Raw genomic sequence first — 22726 nt, 5'->3', positions numbered from 1 at the left:
GCACTGAATGGTTTAGGGCCAAAATACATCTCTGATCTGCTGCTACCTTATGAACCATCCCGACCCCTTAGGTCGTCTGGGACCGGTCTACTTTCTGTTCCCAGAGTCAGAACTAAACATGGAGAAGCAGCGTTCAGTTTTTCTGCTCCACATATCTGGAACAAAGTCCCAGAAAGCTGCATGTCTGCTGACACCCTCAGCTCCTTTAAATCAAGATTGAAGACTTTTCTGTTTGCTGCTGCCTTTAATTCAACCAGATTCAATTAATATACTAATCAATTTCCTGCATTTCTGCATTTTACTACTGTATTTTATTTCTTACACTGTTTTTTAATGTTTTAATGACTGTTTTTATTGTTTCAATGAATGTTCTTAATTGTTTTTAAATCTCCTTTTCTTTTGCCTTATGTTTTGATGCTTTTAATGGTTTTATGTGAAGCACTTTGAATTAACTTGTTGTTGAAATGTGCTATACAAATAAACTTGCCTTGCCTTGCCTATGGAGCAGAGACGGATAGCCGTCTATGGAGCAGACGGATAGCAGTCTATGGAGCAGAGACGGATAGCCGTCTATGGAGCAGAGACGGATGGCTGTCTATGGAGCAGAGACGGATAGCAGTCTATGGAGCAGAGACGGATAGCCGTCTATGGAGCAGAGACGGATGGCTGTCTATGGAGCAGAGACGGATAGCAGTCTATGGAGCAGAGACGGATGGCTGTCTATGGAGCAGAGACGGATAGCAGTCTATGGAGCAGAGACGGATAGCCGTCTATGGAGCAGAGACGGATGGCTGTCTATGGAGCAGAGACGGATAGCTGTCTATGGAGCAGAGACGGATAGTTGTCAGGCCCTGGTCAGTGCTGGCCGATGCTACGCTGATTGGCCAGTCTGCATTCCAGCGGCGGGACTGAGTGCATTGTCATTTCATACTTACTGCAAACGCTGCATTAATGCACATAGTTTATATTAACAAGGTGTCGCTCTTCAGGACAAACCCACAGACCACAGTCGCTCTACAAGAGACTCAGGAGTCCTCTGGTCTGCCTCTAGCTTCTCTCAGACTGAGGAACTGCTTCTAGAGCCACAGTGCTTTGTGATTGGACACTTCAATCCTAAAATGATTTTTATTATTTCAACTCAGCTAGTTAAGAGCTACTTCCAGCCTGGTTTCCAGTAGCAGCAGACAGCTGACGTCCTGTTCTGTAACTGTCAGATGGTGGGCAGGTAACAAACAGTGTGCCAGCTGCCTTCTCCTGCTGGGAATGAGGATGATGAGAACGCTGAGATAACCAACACAGTCTCAGTAGGTCAAAATCTGGAAATTAAAGTTGTCTGAGCAAATACTTGAATTTGAGTAGCTTGAGAATTCTGATAAAGTGTATTGCATGAAATGTATTTACAGTGTCCTCAGAGAGTATTCATTTCATAAACATAGTTTTGGCTTTGTCATGAGGTATGGAGTGTAGATGAATTAATTTGAATTATTTTAACATAAGGCTGCGACATAACCAAATGAAAACATGTGAGGGGTCTGAATACTTTATGAATGCTCTGTAGTTTCTGAGATCTGTTTCTATATATCAGAAGAGTTGATATCTGGGCTTCTACCCAGAGAATGAATCATGTAAGCTGGAACGTAGACAGAGAGGTATTTATTGCAACTTAAAAGATGACATCTACATATTGTAAACACTTTGGATATTTCCATGCTTCAACAGGATGGCTGACCAGTATTAGACAGTAAGTGTCTTCACTATGTGGGGAGCACTGTGATCACAGGCAATGTCTTTATTCATTCATGTACTCATCGCTTTATGAAATCACAGGTTGGCATGTCTGAGGATAATACTGTTGAAGGGAACTCTGTCTGCCTTTTACTGTCGCCACACCTTCAACTCAAAGTTGCTTTGTTTGACGTTGAATTGTAGAGACATGGACTTGTGTTGTATTTATTATTTTTGGTATATATAATGTTATTTTTGTTTAACAATTGTTATTTCTCTTTGAACTGCTTAAACATAAAATTGGTTTTTGAGAAGCTCTACAGCTCCAACTAGTAGGGCTGGGACCATACACATCCATCTTCAATCCAAACAAACTAATTGATTATTTAATACATTTATATCATATTTTAAAATGGATGAACAGTTTACTGTGTATGAATTCAAACTGCTGTTACCTTTGTGCCACCAGAGTGAAGGTAATAGGACCCTATTTAAAGGCTTTAAAGCTCATGGTCTAAGTGTATGCATGGCGCAGGTGCATTGAGGACATGTCCAACTCCACTTCTGCATGGTATTTAGTGTCGTAGTTAAACGGCACATAACCTGGGAGAAAAGTAAGGAACAAGGGTCACAAGAGCTGTATTTGGTCTCAGGTGTGTTTGGAGGTGTAACATGAATTAAACCCGTCAGAAGGTCATCTCCATTCCCTTAAACTGGAGAAGCAAGCCGTTTTCTGCAGGGAAGTTTTTTTAAGGGTGAACGCCGATAAATATGGACTGAAGCAGAATATTTTGTTATATCAAAACATGTGAATTTTAGAAATGATTACAGCCATCTTTTTCCAATTAATTTGGACTTTACATCACACATTGTCCATTGGGGGGGGGGGGGGGGGGGGGTAATGCACAGAGACATCAGCCTCAAAGCGAGGACACAGAGGGGTGATGCTGCGTTCACACCAAACGCGTCGCGAATTATTCGCGTGAGTAGATTACATACAAAGTATATGCACAGACGCGATGAGACTGGCGTGGCGCGAATTTGCGATGGACGCGAATCCGCGTCAAACGCCAAATTGCCCCAACGCGCGAGTTGAAATTTTTCAACTTCTGCGAAATATTCGCGTTACGCCCCGGCGCGATAGCCTATCAGCGTTGAGTTGCTCCCCCTGTCATCAGCGACGTCCTGCCGTTGTTGAATCAGGAAATAAATCCTGTAGCCGTCTGTGTTCACCCAGAGCTCTACGATACCTCATATCAACAGAGACCGGACCAAACTATGTGTGTAAATGTGTGTGTGTAAACCATATGGTACAAACAATGAATAGACGCTGCCGTATTTACGTCTAGATGACGTTATTCTGACTGTTGGTGGAGCTGCTACAATGTTAGCATAGCCTAGCACCGATCCATCCGCTCCATTGAGAAGACAGGTAGCCTACAAATCGGCATCATTACGTAGTTATTTCGGAGTCCCTTTTTGTCGGTTTATTGCCGTTAAATCACAGCCAAATCAGTTTATTTTGTGTTCATACAGCTGTAGTAAACAGCGACAGCGACGTGTGGCTTGCACAATGTGGCTTGCACAGTGAATACAGCTCAATAAAATCCATGGAGCTCCTCTGGACAATATTATGAACCCACACATGAAGGCGTTTAGTTTCCCGGGATATCTGTGACTTCCACAACACCTACTAAGCAGAAATAGGTTATTTTTTTTCATGGTTAATTGCGGACAGTTGAACAGCTTTCAGGGCGATAAGGCCCGCCCCCTCTCCGGCGCGTCCAGTTCGATTCACGCGAATGAACACTTGGTCCCCGGCGTTTTGACCGGCGGCGCGATGGACGCAAATATGTGGCGCGATGAATTCGCGACGCGTTTGGTCTGAACGCAGCATGAGGAGGCGCTGAGGACACAGAGGGGTGAGGACACAGGATAGTCGTAGTTGGAAGTCTAGACAAACTAAAGTGCAGAGTGACATTTATTTTACTGATGAAGATGGGTGGCATTTCCCTTTAATGGCGGCAACTCAAGGATGTATGACAGCAGTAGAGTGCAGAGTGAGTGTGGCCTCATCACATTTTCTGGATCATGATCTGGAATTTACCTGCAGCGATATAAAGAACAGAGAGAGAAGAAAGCATGCGTTAGTCCACACGTCATTCTTATTCAGAAATAAAAACAATTTCCTTCCTTAAATGTTTCAAATTCATACTCTGATCATTCATACACTGCGGGCACCAGTGGTGGGCCGTCAGGGCCTTCAAGGCCTTCTCTGCTGGCCTAAACAGAATCACAAAGTTATAGCTATTTTATAATTTAATAATGTTTCTTAAATACACTACATGTATTATAATTTATAATAATATTTTCCCCATTATCTTGTGTTCTCATTGCACAGCTACTGTCTTCCTCAGTTGCTCTGCTTCCAGTGCAGCTTGTTTTAAGTAGAGCTTTTATCCAATCAGATTTCAGCTCTGTGTCTCTAGGTAAGAAGAGAGGTGCGAGGCCTGCAGACTCACAAGTGAATCCATGTGCAGTTTAAGTGAATGGGGACGATATTGTTGATTGTCATAGTGTTCAACCAATCAGATCTTTAGTTTGACATGTTGGGCGTATTCTTTGACGTGTCAGAGCCTGCTAGCTGGCCTACAAGTACGTCATCATTACGTGCAGCTCAGTTTCCAGGTGCAGCTCTGCAGTGAGGTGCAGCGTGCGCTGTGATTGGTCAGTGGGCGAGCACGTGACTATCGTGAAACAAAACTTAACAGCAGAGGCTTAGTAGAAGTGAGAGTTCAAATTGAAAGATATGGAAGAAATGACATTTTTTGCATTTTGCTTGGTGTAGATTATTATTATTTTTACCCAGCTTTGTTTTTCTATCACTCAATGGCTGAAGGAGGAGAAACGGATTTGTGGGTTTAACCGTGAGATTAAACTCTTTGTCAACAAAGAAAGGAGGATGGAGTTTGGTAAGTCAACTGGTTTGTTTTTTTACATCTAATATAGAATGGCCCTTGAGTGTGTGTGAGGGAATGCGTGGTGTTGCTGTTGTTTTCACGTTAAGCTAGTTAGCGTAGCCTCCCAGAACACTTGCGGAGCTCCAGCTGTTTTTTGTTGTGGTTTTTTTTGTTCCGGTTCAGAGGTCACACAGACCGTTGTCTCCTACATCAGTGATTCTCAATTGGTGGATCGCGGACGCGGACCCGTTTTCAGTGGGTCGCGGCCTTTGCCTGACAAAAAAAAATAAATCTTGTGCTTTTATTTTAAAGGATATTTTTTATGCAGCGGAATTATTCCAGCATTTACGGCACTTGTTCACCGGTGCAGGGAAACACTAACCAATGCGTTGTGAATCACATCACGTGATGCAGCTCAGCCAATCAAATATGGGTATTCTGACAAGTTTCCTGACTCGAGTGAGATGTACACACACCGTGACACACGGGGCTGAGACGACGAAAGAGAAGGAAGAGCAGTACAATTATTACGTGAGTTGCAAAAATAAAATCTTTAAACGGTCTCCAAAAGAGAAAAATGGGTCGTGGCTTGTCATTAAGGGGTGATGATGGGTCCTGCAGCCAGACCAGTTGAACACCACTGTCCTACATGAGCGCAGAAAACATTATATTTCCCACAATTTAACCTTCTGCCTTTTCCAAATGCAGTACTATTATTCAAACGTATTGTTCGGTTTGTAAGCCTCGTACCGAACGAATATGTATATAGTTACAGCCTTAGAAACTAATAATAGATGTGGCGCCATCATGAGGTGATAAGGTGGTATTTCAGCTGCAGCACAGCAGTGAAGGCCCAGGTATAAAATGCACAGCTTACGGGAGCAAGGAAACACAGACATTGACTAGAGGAGCCGGGGATCAAACCACCAACCCTCTGACTGAAGGACAACCTACCACTGAGCCACAGTTGCCCCTAATTAAAGAACTCGATTCGCTGATGATAACAACAGAGATGCGGTTGAAAGCTCTTGAAAAAAGGCAAAAGTTAAGATTTTTCTTTTCTCTGATTGGATGATAGGCAAGTGATGTGTCTTACAAGCAGGCATGATGGACACCTCAGCAGTCACAATGCTCTTCACTCCCAGGTTGGACAGAGCTCCTCTCACCAGACCACAGGTGAAGGCCAGATACTGCAGAGAGACACACATCTGCGTCATAAGAGGAGTAAGGATGTCCTGATGTCACATAGAGGCATGTCTGATGGACATCATCAGCTATATAAATCCTGATTAATGTGCGTTTGCTGTGGGTACAGTGATCTACTAAAACACTGATAATGGACAGCCATGAATGAACTAAAGAAATACAGCAGTGTGTGTACGCGTAAAGGAGGTTAAGGTTTAAACTGCATCATGCTGAAGGAGGTTCTCTAAATCCTATCCGGTTATCTACATTACAAGAAACACCAAAGGTGAGCTGTGACACAGGCTTTATGTTCTTACAGAACTACTCATACAACTCTAGCTGTGTACTGTCAACCTATTAATGAAACTAAAATCTAAAAAAGATGAAGCGTGATTTGACAGCAGATGCTCAATATTAAAAGAGTTGGATTGTGACCAGGATGTGTCTGCACCTGAAGGTAACAAAGTGAACATGAATAACCTGCAGGCTATTTGCTTACAGCTAATCAACCTACACTGTGCAATGTTGCTCATTTAAAAGTGATCTTAATGGGACTCTGGAGCAGGTCTGGGATCAGCTGCCTCACAAACAGGAAACTGCAGAAAGTCATAATAAAGTGCAATTGTCTGAAATGGAGGCGGAGCACCTTTGGGGCATGTTCCAGGTACTGCTTCCCAGCTGACAGCTGACTCAGTAATCGGAACTTGTTGTCCTGGAGAACATAGATGCCCTAAAACACAGCATTCAGCAGTACATCTGGTGAATAACAGTGATAGTTATTTGTGTATTATGCATGTTTGAAACTAAATGAACGATGTCAGTTTGTCGGGCTGGCTCGTGTTACGTTAAAGATAACCTACTGTATGAATGAGAGTAACTACAGAGAGCTTGCCTGGTGGTTGGTTCGAAGGTTGTCGATTTGCTTCTTGAACACGCAGGTCCAGAAGTCTTTGCAGACAAACTTCATGATGTCCAGCTCGTCTTTGAACCGTGCTGTGTCTTTTGTAAGTCTGGAGAAAAGGAAAAGCGGTTCACATGAAGTCCAGAGGCTTGACACTGTTCGTACCATTGTTTTTTTGTTTTTTTTACACGAGACCCAATGTGTTAGTCCCACTTCTCAGCTTTGTCGGTGGCTATATACCGTATGCAGTGTCATTCAGTCTTTTGTGAAACAGCTGGTCACTGCAGTTTAAGTCAAGCAGAACTCAAACAACAGGAAATGATGCATGTATTTGGGGACCATTCTCCACAGTTGTTTCTCTAGTGAGTTCATGTGGCAGCAGGGTGGTGTATGTAATAAACTAAAGTGTGTGTTCATGGAACATATCAGTGCGGCTCCTTGATGTGTTTTCATAGTTCCGGGACAACACTGGAGGAAGAACATATATCAGGCTTTGATACACACACACAGTACTTGGTAGTAGATACATTCAGTAGTCACATTTCCCTTCAATTGTCAAGCGAATCTTAAGCAATTCAAGCTAACTTTTTAAAATATCAAAAATAATGAGTGCATTTCCATCAGACAAACCGTGTTACAGCGTAGCTTAGTCTGAAGTTATGCTGGGCTCCTCTGTTAGCATGGCTGTAATCTGAAGAAGTAGAGGTTATGAACTGGAAACAACAAGTCGGCATGGCCACCAAACCATGAGAGAAAATAGAGAGGTCTTCAGGAATTTGTTTTCATTGTTCTTTCATGTCAGCTAGTATTGGCCATGTGAAATGCAGAGACTAAGACTGAATAAATGAATAACCAGGAAGGGGTGGAAACTGGTTGAATTACAACTTCCAGGTGTGTCACGTGACGCCATAGGGCCCAAAAAGATAGGAGTCCTTCATAGGAATGAATGAGACGCATCTTCATGTGTCCATGGTGTCCATGTTCAAACTTCTTTCTTTTAAATCGAACTATGCTGTTTCCATACAGCTTATTTTGATGCAATACAAATATGGGAGTGGAAACACAGCTAGCGTTGGTTTGCCTCTGCATATCAGATTTCACTTTAAAGTATTATTATTGTAATAATTAATTTGTGTTGCCTCGTGCCTGTAATGTATAACAAATAAATTAAAAACTGGTTAACCGCTCATTTGGTTCCATTTACAAGGTGAAAGTAAAGTAAATAGAATCCATCAGAATATATGAAACAATGAAGAGTCTCTGGAGGTCCAAGGCATTGCTATTGAATCCATAATTAGCCAGTGACTCAAACACGTATTTAGCATTGAATGCAGCCAGAACACTGGCCGGACTGCAGACACACCTTGTCAGTGTACAGAAGAGTTACCTCTCTATCAGACCTGTCAGTGTACAGAAGGGTTACCTCTCTATCAGACCTTGGCCCACTCTGAAGCCCATATTCTCCAGCGTGGCGATATTTCGTCCATTCTCCTGAGCGAAGGACAGAGAAGTGATGAATGACACAGGTGACGACCACTGACTGTCCGGAGGAAAGTGCAGTTTACTGACACTCTTACCGTCTCTCCGTTCTCAGCTGACTTGTAAATGTACTGAATGACTTCGTTGTGTAAAAACTGGAAAGGAGCTTCGTCTGCCATTGTTGTTGGTCTGTTAGCAGCTGGTTCCCCGGGTCACTCACACTGGGACCGACATCATGACACCCACAGACAGACCTGTGTACAGGACCTTTCTTAAATAACGTTACACTCCAACACTAAACAAACGCGTTCTGCTGCTTCCTTGTTGAGCTCGTTCACCCGCCGGTGAGGGGCTAAGCGTCGAATATCTGCACCACTACCGCCACCAGCTGGCCTGGAGGTGAAACTGCGTCATCAAAATAAACAGACAAGTTCTGGAAATAGCAATAGCAAAGAAAGTTAATCTAGCTTTTGTTAAACTTTTTAGCAATAATCTTTTGTGTTTTTGTCTGGCGAAAATATTTGTAATGTAAAAATTAGGAAAGCAAAGACAGAATAGATATAGTTATTATGTTATGTTAAACATGCAGGTCCAGAAAACTATCAGAAAGTCACACATGTCCCTTCATTACCATGCATACACAGAGCTTATTTTGACTCAATCCCACATACACCATCCTGCTGCCACGCATACAAGTGCAAAATGTGGATTAATCTGCAAAAATAGTTCTGAATTTATACACACATGTATATCCACCTGTTTGAATAAATGATAAATTGACTTAAGCGCCTTTCTAGTCTCTTTAACACTACATGTCATCCAGCCACGTTTGTTACCAATTAAAGTGACCAGCTGCTCTAGGAAATGACTGAGCCTTTTTGGCAAGATTTAAAACCTTTTCTTTTTAGGTTTATGTCTTCAGAAGAAACCAATGTGCTCAGAGCTGAGAGCTCAGGAAGGTTTTAGTCTTTTCATGGGATTTGTTACCTTTAAGAACAATATAGAATATCACATAGCTGATGGATCAAATACATTTATTTGCATGACAGTTTGTTGCAACTCTATAAACCACATATATATTTCAGTATTAAATCATGTCATAGAATATATGGTAAATAAAATAAAACAATAAAAGCAGATAACTAAGTGTAGGAGGACGTTCTCTGTTGAGCACACAGATGGCTTGTTTGAGGTGATGTGAACATATTTTGACAATGTCTGACCTCTGACCTTGTCTGACCTCTGACCATTGACGGGATTCACCAGTTCATGAATGTTTAAAATCAGACTGAAGACACACAAATGTTAGTTTCATTTATTTTTCCAACACTTCTTTTGGAATTAAAAATCGGTGAGTACAAAAACTGCTGTCGTACACGTATGTGTACAAAACATATTGATGTAACAAACGTCACAGAAGTGTTCAACAAGGCATTCGAAAATAAATCAAAACAAAAACAGGCATTTCAATAATTCTTCATGCAGTTCTGTACACCTCTCCATGTGAATGGGACTCAGCTCAGTGCTTCCACCTGCTGGTGTTCAGGGGTCCTCTGGACAGTAACGGGGGTAGGAGGTGAGCCACTTCACAGGACAGTCCCTAAAAACACACACACAGATACACGTACACACTTATTGTGACACACACAGTGCACTGCCTAACTGTGCTATCACTCTAGCCATTGTTGTTGTTTCTATCTATGGGCAGACATTTGCTGGATTAGAATCTGCTGAGTATTAAGTGGAATTGAATTTCAAATTTCTTTTTAAGCTCCACCTTTTCTTTCCTACATTCTCATTTCCTTTCCTACAAACTCTTCTCCTTCCTTTCATTGTCTTTCCTTGTCTTGTGGAAGTTGGAAATTCATTAGTGCCTGTCTCTTGCTTTGGCTGAGGAAACAGGAGTGAACCAAATTCAGCACTTCCAGGCCCAAATGTCTGCCCATGAACAGCACTGGACTTCTGACTCCTGAGTGTTTCTTGTGAGGATGTTTGTACCTGTGATACTTCTGTCCCTTCCTCCTCTGGTACTCGGTTTCATCCACCGTCCACACAGCTCCCTTTCCTCCCTCCACCCGCACAAAACACTTGTGCAGGCTGAGGTTGTGCCGCACTGCATTCTGGTTAGAAAAGGGACATTGTATTGTCAATAGATGGAAACTCTTTTGTTGTTGTTATCACTTAACACATGACTAAATCACAAGGCAGCAAGACTATGGCTTTTAACAGTGTAACCGTGATACCGTGATACCTGCTGCTGACTTGTCGTATTTATGAATGAGAATCTCCGATTTGTCTGAGAGCTTCAACATATCTGACTCAGCCAGAGTAAACCCACATTTTATTTAATTCAGGCTTCATCTGCACTCATTACCATTTTCCTGTTGAAATTTGTAATGGATTTAAATATGTAGCTTGCTATCTATGTAGCAATATGACGAGCCCATTCTTAACTCTGCCTCTAGAGCTCTGATTGGTCAACTGTTTGCCTAACCTGAGGAACAGCCAGCAATGAGCACCACACACTCTTGCTCTTTTCTGGAATATATGATTAGGAGAAGCACTTGTACCAACCCGCCGCCAGACATTTGTTTTGACTTTGTACGTTTCTGTAAATCACTGATACATTGAATGTTGACGTTTCCAATCCAAAAATACGTTTCATAAATATGTCTTATATCAGCCTCTTTTCATGCTTGCAGCAACACACATTGCCATCAGGTAACATCGTGAAACATCGTGAAACATCGTGAAACATCGTGAAACATCGTGAAACATCAGTCAGGTCTAGGCAACATAACTACTTGGTTAATGTTAGTAGAAAGATCATGATTTGTATTTAAATAATAACATAATGTAACAACTGTAACAATTGAAGTAAAATTAACTTAATATAGTGTGAAATATTCCCAACGTGACTGAGCCCTAAGAAAAAACAGATGCATTTAGATGTACATAGATGATTTAGCAAGTGATATTTGCCGTAAGGCTCCAACAGTTTAATGCATATCATTTCATCAGGTGTGAATGTGTAATCTGAGTAGTTCAAACCTTCCAGGTAGCAGTGTTGTGTCTGAAGTAGAAGAACATGGTAGTGAACCAGTTGTAAATCTCATTCAGAGTGCGCTGTTTGTCTAGAGACTCCAGGATAGACTGCAAACGGTCAGACACAGTGAGAAACACACTCGGACAAGATGTGACAGGAACTGCCATCCAATGTAGAGATCAGCCACCATTGCAACAGTGTGTAGCAGAACTACAGTGCATCAAATACAGTTACTTTCAGCTGAGGCATCATTTCCCTAGCTTGAGCCATAATGTCATTCTGTCCAATTTAAACCTGCACTCAGCTTTGCATCATTGCACACACACACACACACACACACACACACACACACACACACACACACACACACACACACACACACACACACACACACACACACACACACATACGCACACACATTAATTACACCTGTCTTTGTACTGATTAGGTTATAACATGTTTTATTGGACCCATATCTTCATCCCTTCTTCAGCTCGGGATTAACCGAATATATTATACCTTTAGAGCTAACTTAAAGGTATAGTGTGTAGCATAAGGGGATCTATTGGCAGAAATGGAATATAATATTATTATGTTTTCTTTAGTATATAATCACCTGAAAATATAAACTGTTTTCATTACTTTAGAATGTATATCTACATACGGAGCGGGTCATCTTCACAGAGCTAGCCGCCATGTTTCTACAGTAGCAGACAAACCAAACACTGGCTCTAGATAGTGTTTTCGTATTTTAACGTCGTCTACCGTAGTTCTCCTACACGCTTGGCACACAGGAGAACTTCAGTTGGGTGCAATCTGCAACCTCACCACTAGATGACACCAGATCCTACACACTAGACCTTCAAACTCATTTTTGAAAGGTTAATCTAGCCATGTATCTGAATATATTTAAAGATGTTACCATGAAAAGATCCAAAAAGTAACTTTACAATTTACTGTAAAACACTCCTAAAGAGTGCAAAGTCTGCTCTCTGAAATCACCAGTGAATGCCAAAGTACATCGGTCATAAAAAGACCAGCTTTACAAATAATAGAACATCTTATAAAAGAAACTCACCCATCTTATCAAGTAGGCGTAGGTGTATGGAGGTCTGATGTTGTTGTATTTGTAACATTCAATACTGGGGACCAAATCTGTACAACAACAATGATATGTCATCAATTCATGTCATCAAACACATGTGATTAAGATTATGATTATTCATCTGATCTTCTAAACTACCATTGTGTAAATACGAGTGTGTTGGTGGGAAGCTTTAGTGTAGTCGCATATGAATGAAAAGCAGTGAATATAACTGTACAATGTTCAGGCGTAGTTTGAAACTCAAAATTTGAAAGAATTGCATTACATTACATACATTCCAATATAAAGATTGAGATAACAAATTGTTAGAAATTGATAAGAGTACTGTAGCTACAAATCTCATGGATTTAATTTAGAATTTTGACTTTTTATTTTTCAGACTGCTTTCTCAAGCAATCAGATAAGTTATCAGACGTTATATACTGTATGGTGTCGGATGAATTAGGACAGAGTGAAGGTTTGATTGTTTTATCTTGTGTGCTCAAGCTCAGATCTATTGTATGTTATTATCTTGCACAAGATGAAAAAAAGTATTACCTCCTGGGACTGTGGAGGTTTCATAGAAAGAAGAACTATTAACATATAAATATAGAATTCTGACATTAATTTAACTATTGTCAATACTAATTACAATTACTTTCTACACAAACTCCAACTGCCTAATCTAATCTAATGATGAAATGTGTTCTATCAGTTTTTTAACTGTCTAAAGGACTATAATAGTGAAAACGTAATGAATATGAAACTGTATGATTTTAATGTGCCCTGCGATAAACTGGCGACCTGTCCAGGGTGTACCCTGCCTTCGCCCAATGTCAGCTGGGATCGGCTCCAGCGCCCCGCGACCCTGAACAGGATAAGCGGTTTAGATAATGAATGAATGAATGAATGATTTTAATGGCCAGATGTGGCTGTTGAATCATGATAGTCAACATCTGTAAGCCCATTTGTGTCCTTTCGAGAGCTCAGAATGTGGCACAACAACAAAAATGTGTGAGCAGGTATTGCTTTATTTCTTGCTGTAGTGTTGGTCATTAAGCTTCCATACAAAGTGTGTTACCTGGGAGAATATGAGCAGAACCAGCAGCCATGCTGTAGCCATGCTGGGACAACTCCTCCAGATGTTTAATGCCCCATTGTTGCACTCTGTCTCCATCTGTTACCTGGGGCTGGGGCAGGAACAGAGGAAGACTGTACGGCCACTCAGAAGCTGCCTTCAGCATGCAATGATGGAAGTGGACATGAACAGTTCAATTTGCTTTCTTTCCAGGTCAAAGTTCATTCAAGAATTTTTACTAAATATTCAAGACTTCTTAAAATTGTTCAAGCTACACTAACCCTTCTTTTATCAGACAAATAAAGCTGAAAAAACAGTGAAAGCCAAGAGCGATTGGAACCAACATACCAAATCAGTGTGTTTGTGTTCAGAGAGATGCAGATGAAGTTGCATCGCAATGAGTTTCTGTCTTTCCAGGATGAGCTGAAAGAAGAGAATGCCCATGGTTCAATTTACATCAAATTGACCCTAAATAAGTGATTTTATAACTCGAGACTCATAGAGTTTGTAAGTATTAAAAAGTGGTGAGACATGAGTCATCATTATTGTAAGCTGCTCTGAGTGAAGAAGTCCACGCGGAGCCGGAAACTCAGGAATTGTACGAGAGAGATGTAACTTTCACAAGTCTATGTAATCATAAAAATATTCATAGAGATATTATGGTTAGTTGTTGTGTCTGTCTAGCCAAACAGCTACTGTGGTGCTAACGTGACACAGCTAGGTGGCACATGCTTAACAAGATGTGGCCGTGCTTGGCTCCGGATTGGCTTTGGCGGGTGTGTGGGCGGGACTTCAGCGCCACCCTCCCACCACCCTCCATGCAAACTCTAGCTCCGATATTTTGGCTTCACTTTAGTACATTGGGAGGAAGTGCAGGCACGCCATCCATCATATATGAAGTCTATGCTATTTACTGGAGTATTTCTTCAATGTACGGCAATCTATGTATGCTTAAGTTTAGGTTAAAGTCAGGCAACTAAATCCAGTATGAGACAGGATGGACCTCCACACCTTATTATAATTTATGAACCACACAGTATTTCCAGCAGTCACTAATGCAGAATAGTTGCATTTGGATGTTAGAAGCTATTTTAAACTGAACCGTACTAACAGCTATTGCTATTAGTCTCTTTTCTTTCATTTAGCAGGTGTTAAGACATTAAATAGCCCCGTGTAAAAAAATGCTTTCATCTGAGACAAGAGTGTACAACTCCAGAAAATATTTTCAGAGGCATTCAGCAATCATCTGGATTTCTTCTATTGTCAAAGATTAGTAGAAATACATCATTCATGTTACAAAGACATCCAACAGAAATATGGCTTTTGATTGGCCAACGCAGCGTATTGCCAGAGGATGTTGAATTGCAGTCCATTAAAAGTTGAGCCCGGTTCAATCGGATGACTCTGTGTTGCATGGCTAAAGTCAGCATGAACACTGCCTGAGGCCCTATTTCTTTTCAATGTCATGGTTTACTTAAAGGGTGTAGTGTGGGGAGACAGCTTACACCATGTTTTATAATAAGTCATGGTGTAGTGTGGGGAGGCAGCTTACACCATGTTTTATAATAAGTCATGGTGTAGTGTGGGGAGACAGCTTACACCATGTTTTATAATAAGTCATGGTGTAGTGTGGGGAGACAGCTTACACCATGTTTTATAATAAGTCATGGTGTAGTGTGGGGAGACAGCTTACACCATGTTTTATAATAAGTAACATAGACAATAATAGACAATTAGTTTCACAAGCATATTCATGATGTGTTTGTAGACCTTCTAGGTTTCTGTAGCCCACCTGACTTTCCATGCACTGAACAATATCTTGCTGGACCTTCCACTGAGCAATGCTTCTGTCCCCATAACTGTGTTCAGAATGGAGATGCCTAGAACATAAAATAGTGCAAGGTTAGTTGTCCAGTGTTTGTGGGAAGTACACTTGTTTCTATGAAACCTAAAAATCAGATGAGAAACTCAAATCTATTGGTGTCCAGTACAGAGACAGATCTGATGTTGTGTTTCAGTCTTCCCCCATCCATTTATGTGTCTCCTTACCTTAACCAGAACCCAGATGTAGCCCCAACCCTAACCAGTCATCTCTGCCTTGCCTTAACTTGACGTTAACTCAAATCAAGTCTTAACGCCTTCCTCTATACTCCCATCTGGTCACAAGACACTAACTGTAGATGGGTGGACTGAAGTATAGTTCCCTCTGCCATCATGCTTCTGAATTCCATATCCTGGTAATGTATTCATCTTTATTGTTTGCATTTATGACTGTGATGGAACTGCATTTTTAATGTGAGTTATGTAGTGTTCAATGTATCTGAGTTTTAGAGGTACACATTATGCACAATCTGTGGAACACAACATAAATCCCCACAGACGGCAGCAATATTGGAAAAACTATTTAGCAAACCGGCACTTATATAATGTTGATTAAGGCATTTTTCAAAATCGAATTGCTTGTAAACTTTTCAGAATGTGTTATTAACAATAACAAACAAAACAAAAGTATAATTATGTCATTTATGATACTTCTAGAATCATTTAAAGATGTTGGATTGTTTTTCCTAATGCATTCATATATGTTAGGTAACCCGTTATTGTTGAAGAAAATCATCATATAACTTAAGATTGAACTGAACACATTTGGTTTCACAAGTAAACGGTTTATATAACTTGTTATGTTGAACACATTCTGGTTCACAAAACATTCTTAGGAAGTGATTAGAGCGCCAGACAAATTGTAATAAATCTCTCCAATTTCTATCAAAACATTTCCCGTACATGAATCGTGTGTTCTGCCAAAATGTTATCTTGACCCAAACGAAGTCATGAGAGCATGACATAGTGAAGAGACCAGATGTGTTTTGTTTGTGGTTCAACGAACTGGTTTGATTGGTGGAAAGTGACTTAAGGGGGGTGAATTTGGACTATAAAACTAAGATGTGAAAAGTAATACATTGGATTTGTTTGGATGTGCTGAACTTGTACTATGTTGGCTTGTTCTCATTAAAACACTTCCCGCTGGGTTGCAACTTCAGTTCGTCATTTCTTCTCATCATTTTGCCACAACATTATTTAAGACCCACTTTGGTCCTATTCTTGGAAAACAGACAGAGCTAAAACTTGGCAACCTCACAGGACTTGTGAGGTGCTTTGTGCAGTTACTGGGTCTTCACAACGACTCAATTACAACATTTTCAATGAAGCCTAGTTTAGCACAAACACTGGGAGCAAATGGAAGTGCTGGCCTAGTTCCATTAAAACTCAAAAGGTGCCTCCTAACTACATGGCACGTTCTGTGTTCATAGTGTCCTCAGTGAATGGTGCTGCCAGGATGGAGCACTGGACTCAGTACTGTTGATCGTACTCTGGGTGAGATGGAGCAGCATATATGCTGATACATTTATTTTAAAGAGGCAAATAATGATTGTTAGGTAATTGTCACATTACATTACCGATATCAACTTAATCTGTACCTTCCCAAATATGCCACACCATGAATGTAATATACAGCCGTCGACTTACTTTAAGAAACTAGGGAAATCTTCAGACATCACGTCACAGCCGGGCCAGCGACAGAGGCCACTCACAAACAAGGCACTGCTCTCCTCAGGGATGCTGGCGGGAACAGAAATGTGTCAGTTATATCATCTCCTTGTGTTGTAACAGAAGTACGTTCAGACTTGTGCGGTACAAGGGAAGACCTTTGGAGAAAGAGCTGAGCCAAGAGTTGGAAGATGTTTGTACAGTGAAAAAAGGCTCCTTTTTTATCACTTCCATATATTTCACCCTCTGCAGCAACAATGGTACAGATGTTGGGGATGTTGGCGGTCAATGATTAGCAGCGGGTAAGTACTAGCAGGCCAGCCAGGCTTCTTTTCTCACCCAGAAAATATCCAGCATTCCTTGTTTTTTTTTTAACACTTTAATTCACCTTTGTGGAATTTTTCTGACAAGCAACCTCTGGTTGTGAGAATAATGACCAACCATTTAATCGTACCCTAACTAGTGAACAAGACCCCAACATACTAGAAGTGCTTCACTTGGGGCAGTGACAAAAAATCATATTGCAGCAAAGTTCAGTTGCTGGCACTCATCTCTGCAACCCTAGTGCCACAGAACCATCTCAATCCTGAGGTCACGGAAGTGGACACTTTCACATCTCGTCTGCACATTGAGATTCCGTCCAAACAGAATCAATGAAAAGGCTGAACCTTGATGTGGCCCAATGCTCACGAGATAGTGTTGCGGTGATAGCAATACCCCTTCCCCTACCACATACCCTAACAGACAGGATCATAAGCTTTTTCTAAAGATGGATGAGAAAACTCCCATGACTCCTTCAGCTGGTCAACTGTTCCACCATCACAACTGAATCTGTATTAATTAATCTCACCACATAAGGAAACTTGAATCATATGTGATAAAGATATATTTCAATTTTTTATCACACCATATTCTTACTCAACCCATGGCAACTGATCTTGCTATCTCTTGATGCATTGAGTCATTTGCATTGTTTGTCAGTCAGTGTAAATGTGAGAAAGTCACCCATCATGAAGCCTGGCCTGGACGGAGCTCTGCTTTGGGTCGTCTCTGCTCAAGGGGAGGAAAAGATGGCTTTGCTTGGAAGAGGAGCCCATGTGTGGTGAAGAAAATTGGGGTAGACGGACAGCATCTACCTCTTCCTTGCAAATGGAGACGGCTGCACTATTTTCTGGATGCACTAGGGGAAGAAAGCATTGAGGTATATAACAACAATACAGCCACTGTCGATGCTGAAGATGGTCCTAAAATCTGTATTCAGTTGACTTATTCAGATAAGAAAACTGATGAAAAATGATGTTGCTTGTGTGGAACTCAGGATACTGAAGTGTCTGCGTACCGTGTTGTCGTCTGGAAGCTGTTTGGGTAAGCTGACGCAGCACTGATGGTCTCTGCTGCTTCTGCTTTATGCCTTCCATACTGGAACTCTGGAAGGACAAAAACACCAATGTCAACATGTGGATGATGTGAAAATTTAAAAATAGTTAATCGGGCCTCATATAAGAACATGATAGAATTTGTATCCTTTACAAGGTCTCTTAACTTGACAAACTTGTCATAGGTGGCTCATTTCAGCCTGATAAATATCACTGATGATCATGAGGAGGAGCGTGTTTGTGAGATTTCATTATTAGCATAATCCACACGCCTTGAACCTGTTCAACTCTGGCTGTTTTAGCCTTATTTAAAAAAAAATGTCTAATGTTAATACGCCCAAAATAAATTAGGTATAGCTCCTAAACCATGTGGCTTATATGCATATTTCTGCTCTCCATTGAGACGCTAAGAAATATGAATCCAATTTAAGTAAACATAATCTATTACAATTCCAGAGGAAATGGAGGTGCAAGAAAAAAGCTGAGTATAAATTGTAAATTTCAGAGCCAATATATCATTAAAATCAAGAACCCGTAGACAATGAATGAGACTGAATATCTGCTCCTAATCTTTGACTTCAACTGTAACTATAAATGTGATGAAAATACACTAAAATACAACATTTATGATACAATTTTAAATGATATACTCAGGTGGTCGCAATGTTATGGCCATGTTTACTGTTTACTTGTTGACGGTTTACTGGGAGTTTTAATCAAATATGTATTCATTTCCATATAGCCATGTTACGAATAGCATAAATCTCCCCAAGATATTGAAATAGTAATAAACACAATAAATATTGCTCAATATTTATATGACCGAAGAGCTCCATGCTATACAGGCAGAGACATTGAGGAATGCAACGGCCCACAGGGCTCTGAGCTATCCACAAAACAATGATGTAGAGTTTGGTGGCTGTAATGAAGTACTAAGACCCAAAGGTTGGCTGAAGTAAACGTAGAGTTTCAGCCACAATGACGCCTTGTTCCCATACCCGCTGATCTGTGTAGCATCATGTCCACAATAATTGAGCAGATATGTAAGACTAAATCTGCCTTTGGGGCGTTTTGGGCAAAAGGTCCTTGGTGAAAGATGTAAAAATGTGATGTTTGACTACTTTGTTCCCCCGTTGACAGTGGCCGCTGTGTCTTCCGATGTGAAGTGAGCTCAGGTGCATTAGAAAGCTCAGAATTCCTAGTTTCCAGCGATGCCGATCATGCTATTGTAGAGTGACTAGAAAGTTATCCTGTATCTTTTGATCACAACTTGTTCTTATGTTTACCAAGTTTCTGTACAACTTTATTTTTAAAATACTTTCTAATAACACATAGTTTGGACAACATACAATTGGTTTACAGAGTCTGAAAGCTGAGGAACTCACATTTTTAAAACAGTATAAAATGAATATGTTCTGTAGATAGACGATTATGAAATAGCGATATTTCTTAACTACATCATGGGTTTCCCCCGGGACCCGGGCGCTCCTTTTCAGGAGGTTAAAGTACCATGTAAGGGTGCCTGTTACGCTCCATCTGTGGGCCAGTTCAATTCTCAATGGAACAAAATGTTACCAAAGAATGCAAAGAAGTCCTGATGCTGGAAATCAGAAGAGAACTATAGGATTTAGCAGTGTGAGTATAGTGGTATTAATGGAACCGAAACAGTTATCAAACATAGTACAGCTGCCAACGATGTGTCACCAGAGCAGCTCCATACTGACATCAAGAGGGAACCATTGCACATGAATTTAGATGCAAAATAACGTCTCTCTAAAGCAGGAGTCACCGGGTTATCAGACGGTAGGGGATTTTATACTGTTTGGTGCAACAGAGATAATAATGGAGAGCTTTATCCTAACATATTGCCACGATATGTCAATACGAATTATGAAATGTAGCAGCCATGATAATGATAATATGGTAAACAGAATATTAGTTTTGCATCAAGTTTGTCTTGGTTATTTGAAATAAATGAATTCAGATTAAGGCATTATGATTTCAAATCAAATGAGAGTATTTGTGCCATCTGTGCTTGACTTGAGCAACACGTCTAAACCAATATTGTGTAAGAAAGGAGTTGTGGTTGCCTTACAAAGTAAAAACTATGAATTAGACATATTTAATGCATTCTTCCAAAGCTGAGACGAGGTCATTGTTTTGCAAGTCACAAGTCTGCAAATTCAAAAGTCTGTTAATTCTTTTACAGGTCCCAATACAACAATCACTGTTTCAAGAAGTTTCCAGAACGTGTCTTGATTCTAGTGCTTCCTTAATCTGTCTTTCATGATAGAGACAAATGATCTGGGAAGTGTGTTGCATGTTGTCAATTGTTGCATACCTGACTTCCTGAGGGGTCCCTGGTATGACGAGGAGGCTGAGGAGGCTGAGGAGTAGGAGGTGTAGCAGGGCGGGGCTCCTTCAGCTGTTTGATCTTGTCATGTTGTGGTTGAGCTTGGCCACCTCTCTCACAGGAAGTCTCTGGCATCTCTGCAGTGACAGAAGTGACATTAATGCTTCACAACGCTGCAACTTGTAAAACATTTAAACATACTTTTTATAAACCTGCGGTTTGGGGGCTGCTGGCTAATCTAGTTATTTTATCTATTTTTAACAGAAAAGTGCCTCTCGCTGCTCCCCATAGTTTGAACCAGGGGTCCTCAGCCTTTTGTTACTGATTAGTAAAAGACTTTGAGGGCTACCTTCCCAAATAATAAATAAATAAATGAGAAGGGAGGTTCATGGGTCAAACTAACAAAGGACTTTTAACCAGAGGCCTGTAGAACGAAGTGAGTTCAACATACCCAGGGTATCTTTTGGTTATCTGGTTTAACTAACCTTATCAACTCAGTAAATCCACCAGTTTCTCTCAATCTGGTTGTGAGCGCCTGTTTGCAGCATCTGACCAATCACAAACTTGGACACATTTTACAAATAAAGAGAAAACTATGCTATCAGAGGAATACGTAAAAGATAAACACATAATTCAGGAAGGACAGCTGGAAGAAATCCCTGAGTGTGAATGTGTTTAAATCAATAGCTTCATAATATCACTGCTTCATATAGAACACCATAGATCTGACTATGATTACATGTGTCTATTCTCTAAGTTCATGTGTTCTTATTCTTTCAGCTGTTAGGCCGCTGGTGTGAAACAGACTTGGTAACAATTCAAATAAATATAAAAACATAATTCATGGTAAGAAGGTTTCCTTCCATAACTTATAATAACCCACAGCAAACATTGAAGTAACCGCAGCAGAGTAACGCTGCATCCAGTCTGTGAGTGTAGACAGGACTCCAACACGTCACACTGCAACACACGGCTCACACATAATGAATATATGATGAGAGGATATATACTGATTTGTCTGTTTCACACCACCGGGGTTACAGAGGAAAGAATACGGCTAACATATTGTCACACGCCATCAGAATACATCTGCAACACATGAACTTAATATAATACACACATGAAATTATAGTCAGATCTGTGGTGCTCTAGATGAAGCATTGATATTATAAATCTGTTCATTTACACAGTCAGTGATTTATTGCCAGCTGTCCTTTCTGCATTTGTCTGTTTAAACTGTTGCTGTCAGTCTGAATTATGACTTAAACGTCTTCGTACTTGTGTAATATTATCTAAGAATCCAGGTACCGAGCTGTGATTGGTCAGTAGGCGGAGCCTTTATACGAGTTAATCTCTAATCTCAAACTTAACCTGCTCCAGAGCAGGTTATGTGTTCAGCATCAGTTACCATGATACACCCAGTAAGAGGTGAACCTCCGTCGTGGAACTGAAAACCAGAGTTACCCTGAAGTTACCTCACTAACCCCAAACCTAACCTATTGAATATAAAACATATATAAGTTCAGAGCCTCACATGTCTCATGGAGAATCATGACCAATTATAACACTAAAGAAATAATAATTGATCTGCAGAAATTGAAATATTCATTGATATATTAAACAATCTGATGTGAACAGTGTGTCAAGAGTCAAGTAAAGGTAGCCAGCAGGCTATTTTAGTGTGACATGTCTTTAAAAATGTAATTCATTTCTGCATATAAATTTTGTGAGACAATCATGCCCCTCAACACTCTCTTTTACACAGTTGTATACGTTGGGTGTTGCTATCAGGTAGCTGCACTGTGTATCTTAACAGAGACAGTGTCAACCATCAACCATCTTACTTTAAACGTCTTCTAAGACTCCTCCTCCTAAATGTATGTTTCCTTCCTCCTGAGAACTCTTGGACTGTTTTCATGAAAAGAAGTGACTCAAATAAAATCGCAAACCTTTCTCATTACACACACACTTATGTTTCTTTGTTATCTGA

At 40.6% G+C, this 22726-nt stretch overlaps 2 protein-coding genes across 4 annotated transcripts; both read right to left on the bottom strand.

Moving 5' to 3' along the window:
* Positions 1 to 1638: 1638 nt before the first annotated feature.
* Positions 1639 to 8588, bottom strand: trappc6b (trafficking protein particle complex subunit 6B). 3 transcript variants are annotated; one of them, XM_076081705.1, is made up of 6 exons: positions 8349 to 8588; positions 8195 to 8262; positions 6763 to 6880; positions 6517 to 6600; positions 5782 to 5893; positions 1639 to 3832 (listed from the first exon to the last, which is right to left on the bottom strand). In XM_076081705.1, exons 1-6 carry the CDS (start codon positions 8427 to 8429, stop codon positions 3801 to 3803), a joined length of 495 nt encoding a protein of 164 aa, XP_075937820.1. In that variant the 5' UTR covers positions 8430 to 8588; the 3' UTR covers positions 1639 to 3800. The 3 variants fall into 3 exon arrangements, with proteins under 3 accessions (XP_075937820.1, XP_075937821.1, XP_075937822.1); XM_076081706.1 differs by having other exon boundaries at positions 5782 to 5875; XM_076081707.1 differs by lacking the exons at positions 8195 to 8262; positions 8349 to 8588 and adding an exon at positions 7402 to 8194.
* A 962-nt stretch (positions 8589 to 9550) lies between these two features.
* foxp3b (forkhead box P3b) lies at positions 9551 to 20871 on the bottom strand. The gene is made up of 11 exons (XM_076081692.1): positions 20725 to 20871; positions 18347 to 18434; positions 18013 to 18187; positions 16987 to 17079; positions 15251 to 15338; positions 13807 to 13881; positions 13462 to 13615; positions 12375 to 12451; positions 11302 to 11403; positions 10249 to 10370; positions 9551 to 9850 (listed from the first exon to the last, which is right to left on the bottom strand). The coding sequence occupies exons 1-11, from the start codon at positions 20869 to 20871 to the stop codon at positions 9793 to 9795; spliced, it is 1179 nt and encodes a 392-aa protein (XP_075937807.1). The 3' UTR covers positions 9551 to 9792.
* Between the last annotated feature and the right edge of the window lie 1855 nt (positions 20872 to 22726).

This window comes from Anarhichas minor, unplaced genomic scaffold (assembly GCF_050575085.1).
Source record: "Anarhichas minor isolate MPS153535 unplaced genomic scaffold, ASM5057508v1 ptg000086l, whole genome shotgun sequence".
In the NCBI taxonomy this organism is placed as follows: domain Eukaryota; kingdom Metazoa; phylum Chordata; class Actinopteri; order Perciformes; family Anarhichadidae; genus Anarhichas; species Anarhichas minor.
This window is presented reverse-complemented; position numbering and strand designations above follow the sequence as displayed.